This window comes from Lactuca sativa, chromosome 7, assembly GCF_002870075.4.
Source record: "Lactuca sativa cultivar Salinas chromosome 7, Lsat_Salinas_v11, whole genome shotgun sequence".
Lineage (NCBI taxonomy): Eukaryota > Viridiplantae > Streptophyta > Magnoliopsida > Asterales > Asteraceae > Lactuca > Lactuca sativa.
In genome coordinates, this window is record NC_056629.2 from 83,846,412 (window position 1) to 83,860,028 (window position 13,617).

Sequence of the window (13,617 nt, forward strand, 5' to 3'; positions counted from 1 at the left end):
GCAAATTCACATGGTGCCTTCATTGTAACGATCACCTATTCGATGTGCCGGTAAACCACACACGCTCCATCGAACTATGATAAACAATGAATCACCCTTTGCCACCTTCGCTTAGAACCAATTAGTGTGCCGGTAAACCACACACGCTCCACTAACTTCTTAGCAAGGTGCAAAGTGTAATTTCATGGGATTGCATCAATTCACTTTTCCTAAAGTAACTAAGATTGGGAAATTTTAAAATATGTGTAGTTACTTTATATTTCTTATTATACTTTTAATGAGAGGATGAGGTTGCCCTATCCTACCCGTTCGGCTAACGACCCTCCACCAATCAAGCAAGCGGTGGGTGTGAGTGTACACCCATTAAGCGTCATTTTATAGGCCGCAACCTTATACCCACCTTATAGATTGGCTTCGTGAATGAGGCCTACTAACGGTAAGACTAGCATTTAGTTATACATATATATATATATATATATATATATATATATATATATATATATATTATGCTAGTAATATCATATTAGTATAGGGTTGTATTTTAAAACTTTTAAAATCTAGGGTTTGAAATTTAAGTTGTCTAAATTAAAACTTTTAATCACAAATATAAATTTCAAAACTTGAGGGAAAGTTTTAAACATTTAAAACATGGATGATCAAATAACAAATAATTCCAATTAACAATTAATATCCTAATTATCTATATTTGATTTTATTCAAGATAATTACCAAAATAATTAAAATAATTAATTAATTATCATATAAGGAAATTAAATATTTTATTAGTTGATAAATACCTTTAACTAGATCAAGATAATAGTCATATATATCAAAAAATCGGATTTAGATTGATCTATTATGATTAAGGTAAGTTTCCATAAGATAATTATGAAAAAATCCCGAATCTGGCCATTCCTGACGCCTGGACTCGCCGAGTGCACAAGGGGACTCGCCGAGTTAGGCCTACTCGCCGAGTCCACCTTGGAACTCGCCGAGTCCATGACTCAGAAACCTAAAAATCGAATTTTGCAGGTTTGTTTCAGTTAATCAAGCAACAATTTAAAGAAAACCAAGCTAGGCTCTGATACCACTGATGGGTTTTAGCCATAAGAACTTTCCTATGTGCGCATGCAAAACCCTAATGCTTGGATCTAGGCTTTCTAATAAAACATGCTTTGAATCCAAGACTTCTAATGACTAATTAGGTTAAATAACAACATTGAAACAGATCTAGAATCATACCTTTGAGTTCCTTGTTGATCTTGAGGTCTTGGAGCTTCTAGAGTCACAAATGTCACTCCTCTAATGGCTTACAAACACCAATAGCAAGGAAGATGATTTAGGAGAGAAGAGAGGGGAGGAAATTGGCCAGGGTTCTCTTGCTTTAGGAGAGGTGCCGATTTCCTTATGCCATGGGGTCTATTTATACTTGTAGACTCCTTAAGGGTTACAACCTAAACCCTAATTAGATAATCTTCTCTTAAGGCTATCCAAATCCATTCCTTAGATATCTATATAGACGATTTTAGCTATCCTAAAACTCTTAGAATTCGTCCATACCATATCCATATGGATTTACAGTCTAAAGTTTAACTATCAAACAATTGACAGTTTATACCCCTTTATTTAATTAATCTCTTTAAGTCACCAAATTAATTCTAATTAATTGTATGACTTATATTAATCAAATAACAAATATATTATTATATTATTCTCATAATATATTAATAATATTTACTCTCTCGTAATAAATCATCTTATCAAGTTGCTATGGTGAAGGCAACCCAAAAGGATCATGCACAATCGGGTCAAATACTTGCCTAATATAGTTGCAGCCTTAGACACTATTCCAACAAATACGATGTAGGAGATGAACCTTAGGATAAATCTTTAGGGAAGGTACTTAGGAATAAAGAAGATAATGAGGATGGATAATTGAGTTATTTTCTTGATGGAACATAATAATTATATTATTGTGGGTTGAAAACCTTATGTACTCACCAGGTTTCCCAACCTGACCCACTCAGTTTATTTGTATCACAGGTATCTATATCAAGCTACTTTACACTGAGAGATTAAGGAGATATAAATCATCAGCGATAATGAATGTAAGTTCTGTTTATGCTTATGTTTCTTTAATGACGATGACGTCCCAAATTTTTTCAAATGAATAAAAATATATTTCTTCGGAAATGATTTGATAATATATTTATCATGTTTTTTTGGGAACAAATTCCGTAATATATTTCTTTAAAAATATACTCTGATTTCCAAATAAAGCATAAACAAATCGGTATTTTCTGGCCATGAAAATGAGGATGTCACACACGACGTGGTGATGACCAGATTCATCATTTTGGATCAGTTTCGTGTTGGTTCTTAGTGGTACTTTCTGCTTGTTTTTGCTTCTTTGATACAATTACAAAAAAGGAACTCTATGTTGGGTTCACAAGTTTGATCAACTACATGGCTCGTCAAAAGAAGAAACCTACAAAGAAGTCAAAGCTTTGTTTACATTCTATTGAGTTCTAATAAGTTGCATAGATTAGTTGAGTTTAGATTCATACGTTTCGAGTGTTAGATCAAACTGTTTGTTGTTTTCGCCATCATTTTGTTTGTTCTAATAAGACTTAGAACCCATCATTTTGTTCAAATCATAATGATTATAAAATTGTGGGGTGTGGTGGCGTTTTTTTCCGCCGGTATTATGATTTAGCTATGTTTACCGGCGGCAAACGGATCGATATTATTGTGGACGGCACATTTGAGCAGCAAACCTTTGTCGTTTTCTCTCTACTCTTACTAGTTGAATTGATTGGTCTTTTATTTTTATTTTTATTTTTATTTTGTAGATTTGATAACAAAAATTATAAAATATTTTATCAAACGTCGTTTTACAGCCAACTTCTTCATTTGTAATTAGATTTTAAAACAATTTTTTTCCTTTATTAAATGTTGCCATTTTCTTTTCTTTTTTTAATTTATTTTTAGAATTCAAGTATATATGATAATATTAAATCATAATTTGGAAGACAAAATCTCATTCATAGTCAAATAGAAAAATCTCCAATAAAGTCATAATATTTTAGGTTATTTTACGGTTTAATTCCAAATTAATTTTTTTTAAAAAACAAAATACCGACTAAAACTTCGGAACAACCCTTCGGGGCCGGTTTTGTAGATTTAGTCAGTATTCCGGCTTTTTCATCAATTCGTCAAAATATCGGGACTTTTTCGTTAATTCGGTTAAAACTTCATAACAACATTTTTGTCAATATATTAAAAATAGTTTGTTTTTCACTAAGTGTTTCCTTTTGTACAACATTATATACTCAGTTTTAAAGTCACAAAATTTAGAAAAAGTATCTATACAATGCTAAAAAATTAACAAACTTCATAAATTTTTTGAAAAGTTATACCAGAAGATAAAGTGCTCCATGATTGCAAGATGAAATTCATAAAAAAATTATTGTATATTTTCTTGATTTCAACATTGGTCTAAGTACTAGGATAACCACAAAACATACATAATAATACTAATTTGGTATAATTAAATCTATGGGATAACATTTCTCGTTAATGAACTCTTCCATTCTTCTTCATTCTATTGGTTGTTTAAACCCTTAATCCATTGCCATCTTTCTCCCTCTATTTCTTTCTATCTATTGCAGAATTGGGAAGGATACGATAAGGGATACATACATACACCCCTCAGATAGATCTCTGGCTTTCTATTCTATGTGCGCACACACACATCAAAGTTTTTGAGCTGGAACGTGTGTGCCTATGTGAAATGAGGGTATTAGAATTCAAGCGAATCTTCGTTTTATGGTCTAGCCTAGGCAAGACTAGCCGCTACCAAGATGTTGCTACAGTCATTGGCAAATTGGGTACAGGTTCAACATGAGCATGTTGAAGTCCACGATTCAACAAAAAATGAGTATTAACAAGAAAGGTTATCCCATATGTTTTGTAGTTATCCCAATACTTAGACCAATGTTGAAATCAAAAGAAAATATACAAAAATTTTATATGAATTTCATTTTGCAGTCATGAAACACTCTATCTTTCAGTAAAGCTTTTCAGACAAGTTTTATGAATATTGTTAGTTTTTTGCATTGTATAGATAATTTTTTTTTTCAATTTCGTGACTTTAAAATTGAATATATCTATATAATGTTGTATAAAAAGAAATGAAAAATTACATTCAGTGAAAAACAAACCATTTTTAATATATTGATAAAAGGGTAATTCCGAAGTTTTAGCCGAATTAACAAAAAAGTCTCAATATTTTGACGAATTAATGAAAAAAGTTGGAATACTGTCTAAATATGCGAAACCAACCGTGGATGGTTATTTCAAAGTTTTAGTGGGTATTCTGACATTTTGTTAAACAAAATTTAATTTAGATTTAAACCGTAAACTGACATAAAATATTATGATTTTATTGAAGATTTCTCTGACTTTGAAATTGCACCATATAAATATTATTATTGTTTTGTTACCACAAAAAGTGAAGCGATTTATCCTAAGCATAAACATGGAGATTCAATCGATCTAGGCTAATATCATACCTGAGGGTTACTATTGACAACTTGCGACAACCTTAAGGTAATTTTAGTAAAATTCTCACAGGAGAAACTTCCCGGTCCTAGAAAATTCAAACAGGTAGTTGGTGTATTGAAAATAAGGGGTTTCTTGTAAAACATTATACGATAGGGGACCACTAGGTACAGTAAATACAAGTTGAGGGGGCCTAAGATCAAATATCATGATCTTGATAAAACCGCCATAAAGTAAACGACCTTGTATTCCCTTTCGAAGACTTGAGAATTTGTCTCTGACTTTAAACACTTGCACAGAAAGATTAGATAGAGATCTGTGTGAAATCGTTCATAGTGATTGCTGTACGCCAACCCTTTTTGACAAAGTAGAACAGTTGATCGATTCTAAAGATATAAAACCGCGGGAAAGAATTCCGTTTTGATTTTATGTTTTAGAGAGAAATTGGCGATGGAGAAGAGATATCCCGTTGCAACTGGTGGAATCCTCCACAAAATCAAGGTGAATTTCGTGTTTGTGAAATCGTAGTTATGAATAATTTTGTTATTTGTTATCGAACAGTTTAATCTCATCATTTTTACTCGTTTTGTTTGAATTTTTGGTGTTCCGATCGCTGAAATTTGTGCATAAACGGTTATGATCTTCGAGTTTGGTTTGGTATTCATGTGTATTGTTTGATTAAACGAACTGTAAATTCATGATTTGCTTCCAATGAATACGTATACTTGTTTGAAAGAGTGGTTGCAACGGTTTCACCCGTAATTCATTATCCCTTTGGCTATCGAAAAAATCTGATCTATAGGATAAGATGATTTTCTTATTAGTCTTTTTCGATTTAAATATTTTAATCTACTACTTACTGAATTCAATTCGAACACATCATTTTTAACGATAAGAACTTTAATGCTTTTGCAGTTAAAAAGTTCAAAAAATTGACGTCTAAAACTCGAAAAGGACTTTTATCGCAGGGCAGAAAATATATTTTTATTTTTTCTGGAATGAATGCAGATGAATTTTATTGAAATCAAACTCGATCAAAGGCATTTTCGTTTACTCCATATCAAGGAATCTGTATGAAAATCTAATACAAGTTTATAAGAAAATTAAAGATCTTACAATTTTAGGCTTCACTTGAAACTTGAAATAAATGTTTGATCATTCAACATGTGTTACAACTTAAGAATTGGGATTTTGTACCCTTTTGTTATCTTATACTTGTACATATATGAATAGACATTCTGATTTAAAGTTTTGTCTTTTCCCTTTATTAATGATTCCTTTTATGATGGAATGACAGAAAGCTGCTTGCCTTGATGCATCATCATCTGACACTGGAAAAGGAAAAAGTAAGTCATCTGATAATCAAGTGTCTCATGGATTCCACTTGGTTGAAGGGCAATCTGGTCATGACATGGAAGATTACCACGTGGCAGAATACAGAAACATAAAGGGTCATGTTCTTGGACTATTTGCCATTTTTGATGGCCATTTAGGTGATCGTGTGCCAAGTTATTTGAAAGATAATCTTTTTAACAACATTCTTAATGAGGTAAGTTTCATTATACATTTCTCCCTTTTATTGTTTCATTCTTATAAGTTATAACACAACAAAATGTTGTGTGAATCTTTATGAATTTCATGAAATGGAATTATGTGTGAGTAATATTTAAATTAGGGGAAAAAGTAACTTAGAAAACCAAGGAATAAAGTACATGATATAGGAAACATAAGGTTGCTTAGGTTATACTTAGCTATGTGATTGTTTATCTTTTCAATATCAAAATTCTAGATCCCAAAGCTTCTATTGTCCTATGGAAAGAGAAGATTTTTAATGTTAAAAATTAAAATAAGCAAAAGTCTGAATATTTTAAGTGAATTTAAATATGGTGATATTTTCCATAACTATGCACAAGCAAGTTGTTATGTATTAAATCTATATATGAAGAAATTCCTTTTCAATGGTTTTAGTATTGGTAGCAATTAAAGGTGGCAAGTTTAATGCATTTACTTATGAAAAAAAATTATTTGGATTATATTTTAAATTATAAAGGGTCGAATGGGTAAAATTAAAAAAAAAATGCTAAAAAAGAAAACGGGTTGAAAGTTGTTCAAGATATATTTTTAATGCATACAACCTGTTGTATAGCTTTATTCAAATAGTTAAATTATTATTACTACCATAATATAGATGTTTTAATCATATTTAATATATTGATTATTTACAAAAAGAAAATATACAAAAAGATATTTTCACCTCAAAGTGAAAGCTTTTGTCATATAGGCTAAAAATGGCTATAAAATAATTTGTTTTGCTTTTTTTTTTTTTTTTCTTTTTAAGATATTTTAAAGTCAATCCTCATACTTTATTGGACCCGGATGGAAATTTGGAATTGGTCTCCTCCCTCCCCTTGAAGATTTTTTATTGGGTCAATGGCCAAATTTGACTATGAAAATTTCCAAAATCAGTCAGAAAGAATTGCCACGTGGACCATACTCTAGTGGCAATTAGACGAAAAGAAAAAATTAAAACCCCTCAAAAAATGGTAGAATTTAAGATAAATAGATCATGAACCTTGGATCAAATTCATCCAACGGCTGTAATTTATAGAGGCTGTAATTTATAGAGGCTAATCAATATGCAAATTAAAAAAAAAAATTTAACTTTTGTATTCTCTTAAACATTGTGTAGCCAAGTTTTTGGAAAGATCCAATGAAGGCAATAAAAGATGCATATCGTTCTACCGACCAATTTATCCTTGAGAATTCCGGGCAGTTAGGTCCGGGCGGGTCAACTGCGGTCACCGCAATTGTTATTGACGGTAAAGATCTGTGGGTGGCAAACATAGGCGATTCTAGGGCGGTCTTGTGTGAGAGGGGTTCCGCCAATCAACTTACTGTGGACCATGAACCGCACGTAGAAAGAAAAAGGATCGAGAAACAGGGTGGATTTGTCACTATTCTTCCAGGTAAATATTTGTCCTGTTTAAAAAACAGATAATGTCATAAATGAGTAACGAACTATTATTTTAGGTAAGTAACTAAAAACAGTTTTTCACAAAATATCATTATTTCATGGTATTTTGTAGGGTTAATCCCATAAAAAAAAACTTATATTTTGTGTTTTTTTTAATTAAACCTCAAATTTATTTTTTGTCTGAAAAAGACCTTGTATATCTTCGTATTTTTCGATTGGGCCGTTTTAGTCAATTTTTTTCGAAAACTGTAATATGTGAGGGTTTTTTCGAGAAAATTTGAAAAGTTGAGGGTTTATTTGGAAACATTTAGAAGGTTGAGAGTTCTTTTCGAAAAAAATACAAAGTTGAGGAATTTTTCGGAAAAAATAATAAAATACAAGGTCCTCTTCAAAAAATATAAAATATAAAATATAAGGTCGTTTATGAGATTAACCCTATTTTGTAAACAAAATAGTTGGTTATATCTGATAGTATATTTTAAAAAATCAATGGTGTTCTATAAAAAAATATATTTTTTTAGGACTAGACTGGCGATCTAGTTCTTTTTCTCATTTTTCTATTGTTTTTTTTTTGGATCGATAGTCAAGTTTTGTGCTTTTTCCTTGCGGATCAATTTTTGTTTATCAAAAAATTTAAAATTTTAATTACTTTTCGTAAAACATTTTCTAAAATCATTTTCGAGACAAAGTGGTATTACTATCGGCCACGTAAATTTGTTATTACTATTTTTTAAGGTGATGTTCCTCGAGTGAATGGCCAGCTAGCGGTTGCTCGTGCTTTTGGGGACCAAAGCCTAAAAGCACATCTAAGTTCAGAACCCGACATACGACATGTACCCATCGACCCCACCATAGAGCTTGTAATATTGGCAAGTGATGGCTTATGGAAGGTCCGTTATATTCACTCACTTTTAATTTTATATAATCTGGTATACTTATACACTCGACAAGGGTTCAATTCTCAACAGCTACAATGTTGTTTAACTTTATCTCAAATATCAATGAAAGTACGTTGCTATTTCTACTAATTAGCCACTGACATAAGTTTTTACTGGTATAGGTGATGAGCAACCACGAGGCAATCGAGATGGTGAAATCCATCAAAGATCCCTTAGCAGCCGCCAAGCGTTTGACCTCAGAGGCATTAGCAAGAAAAAGCAAAGATGATATTTCATGCATTGTTATTCGATTCGGTTGATAACACCCATTAACATCTTCTATTATTCGCATATTCGGTAATAACTTCCTATTACTTAGAATAAATATGTCGTATATAATAGGCGATGATTTAGTATTTTATTTTATTTTTTCGTTTTTTTCGGATTGTATATTCTATACATAAATAAGAATTGTAGCAGACCATGATGTATAGTGTGTTAGGTTTAATATGTTTGTTTTAAAGTGTGCTTAATTTGTCTTCATGTCTTTTACAAATTAATAATGCATCATCAGATTTGGTTGGACATTTTTTTATGGGAGAATAATTAAAGAAAATATAATGAGGAAATTGAATGTGTGTAGCTGGCATAGTGAATGCAGAAAGTAGAGTAGTGAGTGTAGTGTGTATAATTTGAAGAACAGATGCATGTGATGAAGCACATGACTTGTTATAAAACGGTGGGCAGGTATGTATGGGAGCACTACAATTATTCATCTTTTATTTTCACGTGTATTCTACCGTTGCAAATTATCATTTATTATTTACATCAACCCATAATTAAATATAATGGACGTACTTGAAGATTATAAAATATTAATTATTAATATTTAAATATTGTTTTATGAACAGATGCATTGTATCATTAAATATATATGTATGGGTATCTAATCTATCTAGTCGGGTTCATTTCTCTAAAAGATTTGTAAAGGTGACATTGCACTATCACAGAAGCAATGAGATGGAAAACAGAAGTTTATTACATTCATAATACATAGATGTATACATAAATAATAATGAATAAGAATAAGCTAGGAATTCCTAATTTGGAAGCTGAAATTGTACATGATTATGATTATGATTATATCATGAAATGTAAAATACTTAAACAGATTAATAAAGTAGGCAAATCTTCTTGAAAAGAAGATTACATCGATCGATCTCAGCCCCCGAATCCCCAAAAAGCTGCAGATTTAATCCATAATTCTCTATGTTCTTCTTTTCCTTGATTTTCAAGGAAAATGTATGTATTGATAGATTAGGATATGGGTTTGATTAATAGTACGGAATTACCGGTGGTGGTGGGGAGGCGTAGGATACCCCGATCACTGGCGGAAGAGGGGTGTTGTCCGGTGGGGGTTGTGGGTGTGTGGGTTTATGGGGTGGTGAGGGTGGTTGGGTTTGATGTGGAGGTGGTGGTGGGGAATGATGGTGGGTGGTGGGTGGCGGTGGAGATTGAGGTTGTTGTGTTGGTGATGGTGGTGGGTGGTGCCATTGTTGTGGTGGCGGTGGAGGTGGTGGTGTTGGTAGAATGCATCCAGATGATGGTGGTGGTGGCGGAGGAAGTGAATGGGATGATGGAGGTGGAGGCGAGGTGCTGACGTGGCCGGGTGGAGAATTGTCCGGTGATGGAACTGGAATATGTTGGGGTGGAGGTGGTGAGGTTTGGCTTCCATGAGGCGGCGATTGGTGGCTACCGTGTGGTGGAGATGGAGTGCTTCCCTGTGGTGGAGATCCATGGCTTCCATGTGGCGGTGATGGTACAGGTTGACCTGCTGGTGGAGATCCGTGGCTTCCATGTGGCGGTGAATGGTGGCCTCCATGTGGCGGTGAATGGTGGCTTCCTTGTGGCGGAGATCCTTGGCCTCCATGTGGCGGTGATGGTACAGGTTGACCTGCTGGTGGAGACCCGTGGCTTCCATGTGGAGGCGATCCGTGGCTTCCTTGTGGCGGAGATCCTTGGCCTCCGTGTGGTGGTGATGGTATAGGTTGACCCGTTGGTGGCGATTGATGGCTACCATGTGGCGGAGAATGGTGGCTACCATGTGGCGGCGATTGGTGGCTTCCTTGAGGTGGAGAAGGTGTGCTTCCCTGTGGTGGAGAAGGTATGCTTCCCTGAGGTGGGGATCCCTGACTTCCATGTGGCGGTGATGGCACAGGTTGTCCAGTTGGTGGTGTGATCTGGGACACTGGTGGTGGTGGTGGATAATGGATTGATGGAGTAGTTCCCTCTCTAGGCGGTGGTGGAGGGTGTAACTTTGTATTTGGTGAACTCTCAGAAGTAGGCGGTGGTGGTGATGGCTGAACAGATGGCGGATGTGGTGTAGGCATGGTAGAAGGGGGTTGAGACGGTGTCGGAGTCGTTGGTGTCGTTGGAGTAGGAACTGACGTCGGAGTAGGAGCCGACGGTGACGTCGGAGTAGGAGCTGACGGTGTATTGGGACCAGAAGGTGACGTCGGGGTAGGAGCTGACGGTGTAGTGGGAACAGAAGGTGACGTCGGAGAAGGAGTTGAAGGTGAAGTCGGAGTAGGAGAAGATGACGGCGCCGGCGATGAAACACCACCACATTGTAGCTTCCTACAATCAACAGGACGAGCATCTCCAGAGGAACACTCCCTAACTGATCGCTGGTTCGTCTTTCCAATAATACAATTCTTCCCGTCATCAAACACCTTACCACCACCACCTCCGGCAGCAGAGCACGACGGCGCTTCACCAGTGAAGTAGTTAAAAGAGTAAGTAAAGTTCTGCAATCTCGGCAACCTACAAATACTATCCGGCACCACTCCAGTCAGCCGGTTATGCGCCACATTCAGCTGCTCCACACTTCTCATTCCACCAATCGCCGCCGGCAACGGCCCTTGAAGATTGTTAAAGCTGACGTCAAAAACCGTCACCTGCTTCAACATTCCGATTTGCACCGGCAAACACCCCGTTAGATTATCATTCATGAGAATAATCTCGTTCAACGTTTTCCCCATCTGACCAATACTCGCCGGAATACAACCACCGAGATTATTGTTCGCTAAAACAAGAACAGACACCGGCGAGTTACCCAAGTTCGGCGGAATGCCGAACTGAAACCGGTTATCATTCAAAAAAACCGCATCAAGATCTTTATCAAACAGCTTCGTAGGTACAGACCCCTCAAACTCGTTGAACCGGAGATCCAAATACTTCAACGCCGGCAAAGACAAGACCACCGTCGGGAAAACTCCGACGAAGCGGTTGTTACTTAAATCGAGCTCGTGTAGTAATGTAAGGTTCTTGAAAGTCGTCGGAACAGTGCCACAGAAGCGGTTTGAGTTGATGTGGAAAAGTGCTAGGTCAGTGAGTAAGCCGAGCTCCGGTGGGAGATAACCGGCGATATCAGCATGGTTGAGGTCTATGCCGGCGACGACACGGATAGAGGGGTTGGGTATGGAGGGGGCGCAGTAGACACCGCTGTAGGAACAGACGTTTGAGCCTTTCCAGTTGGTGGTGAAGTTGAAGGGGTCGGAAAAGATGGCGGATTTCCATGCTTGGAGAGCAATGTAGGCTTGCCGGAGCCTTGGGTTCTCGAAAACAAGCTTGTTTACGTCGTCGTTTTCGGCGGCGGAGCAGATCTGGAGGGTGGTGGTGGAAATGAGCAAGAGGAGGAGGAGGGAGCGTAAGCGCGGTGGAGGCATGATTTAGAGGAGAGAGAGTGAGAGAGAGAGAGAGAGAGAAAATAATGAATAAATGTTGAAACAAAGCAATGTGCGATTCCTGTTATATTTCCCCCCAATGTCAGAATTTAAAGCCTTTGGTTTTATTAACATGAATAATTGATATTTGAATTATTATGGTACCTTTTTAAATCTTATTATAATATTTAACTTGAATAGGTAAAAACTACTACAAGTATCTGTAAGATGATTTTTTTTAGTCTTTTGACCTTTTTAACCACAAAAATGTCATTAAAATTGGAAAATCTATTCAAAAAAAGGCTTCTTCTTTTTTTACATTCGTAAAGTTTTTACAAAGTTGTTAATTAACAAACTAAACTATCGTCATAATTATTTTCAAAGATTTGATTCAACCAATTATAAATTAATTAAAAAAAAACAGAAAACTACTTTGTTGGGGAGTTTTTTTTTATTTTTTTTTTTATGGTTTTTTCATAAAAAGATTATACCAAAAACCATGCTTTTACTTGTTTATATTAAATTATATAAATTGTCCGGAAGTTTGGAGGAAACTGCAAGTGGTTTTTAAGCATCAATTTTTTGCAAGAGCGGTCCCTTTTATTAATACTGTTAGTTTCTAAAAAACGGGTATTAAATACTTATAAAAAAACTAAATTACCATTATTTTTTACTTTTTATTTTTTTTATTTTACTATTTATTTATTAACAGCCGAATCACAACATCATGTTCTTTGAACGGAACAAAAACAAATATATGGTGCTTTTGGGATTTGCTTTTAGAAACCAATATATGATTACGACTGGAAGGGATGTTATGTTGGTTGTAGAAAAGGGAAAGATTAATTATAGATAGAATTACATATTTGGTCCTTGTGGTTTGTATATAAGACCACTGTATGTCCTTTTGAGAAATTTTGCATATAAATTGTCATATTTTCAATTTCATGTTTCAAATGAACACGGAAGGTCCCTTTAGCTAACGTGCTTACGGGGTTAACTTTTTTAATTAAGTCCGATATGAAATGAAACATTTGTCTTTTCTATCGCATGGACCATTTATGTAACTTTTTCTTGCGACAAGTACTATTTGTGTAATTTTATCTATCATTTAGACAAATGCAAAAATGGTCCCTGTGGTATGCGTTTTTTCTGATGTTTGATCCAAACCTCGAATTTTTTGATCGATGGTTCTTTTGACCATGATTGATTGTGATTTTGGTCATTCGGAAAATTGAAAAGACAAATACTGCCGTTCTTATATACTTTCTATATTTCCTCGATTTAATTTAAAAGCATTATTAATTAAAATAAGGAGTCTCTCTCTCTCTCTCTCTCTCTCTCTCTTTCTCTCTCTCTCTCTCTCTATCTCTCTGCGTGTATACAATCGTGTTTGTTTAATAGATCAGATCCATTCTAATTTAGTTCCGAAAAAATTGCAAAAATGGTCATTGTGGTATGTATTTTTCTGAGGTTT

General features: G+C 35.0%; 2 protein-coding genes across 2 annotated transcripts; one reads left to right on the forward strand and one right to left on the reverse strand.

Annotated features, from left to right (window-relative positions):
* Positions 1-4,802: 4,802 nt before the first annotated feature.
* On the forward strand, positions 4,803-8,958 carry LOC111887687 (probable protein phosphatase 2C 44). The gene is made up of 5 exons (XM_023883862.3): positions 4,803-5,064; positions 5,861-6,112; positions 7,253-7,529; positions 8,273-8,427; positions 8,598-8,958. The coding sequence occupies exons 1-5, from the start codon at positions 5,014-5,016 to the stop codon at positions 8,733-8,735; spliced, it is 873 nt and encodes a 290-aa protein (XP_023739630.1). The 5' UTR covers positions 4,803-5,013; the 3' UTR covers positions 8,736-8,958.
* Positions 8,959-9,431: 473 nt separating this feature from the next.
* Positions 9,432-12,238, reverse strand: LOC111887686 (leucine-rich repeat extensin-like protein 4). The gene has a single exon (XM_023883861.3). It carries the CDS (start codon positions 12,141-12,143, stop codon positions 9,750-9,752), a length of 2,394 nt encoding a protein of 797 aa, XP_023739629.1. The 5' UTR covers positions 12,144-12,238; the 3' UTR covers positions 9,432-9,749.
* Between the last annotated feature and the right edge of the window lie 1,379 nt (positions 12,239-13,617).

Bases quoted from the DNA above. Each gene is read 5' to 3' on its own strand.
- LOC111887687 (XM_023883862.3), top strand. From the start codon at position 5,014: ATGGAGAAGAGATATCCCGTTGCAACTGGTGGAATCCTCCACAAAATC. The intron at 5,065-5,860 runs GTGAATTTCGTG...ATGGAATGACAG, and splicing joins GAATCCTCCACAAAATCAAG to AAAGCTGCTTGCCTTGATGC. The intron at 6,113-7,252 runs GTAAGTTTCATT...AACATTGTGTAG, and splicing joins TTAACAACATTCTTAATGAG to CCAAGTTTTTGGAAAGATCC.
- LOC111887686 (XM_023883861.3), bottom strand. From the start codon at position 12,143: ATGCCTCCACCGCGCTTACGCTCCCTCCTCCTCCTCTTGCTCATTTCC.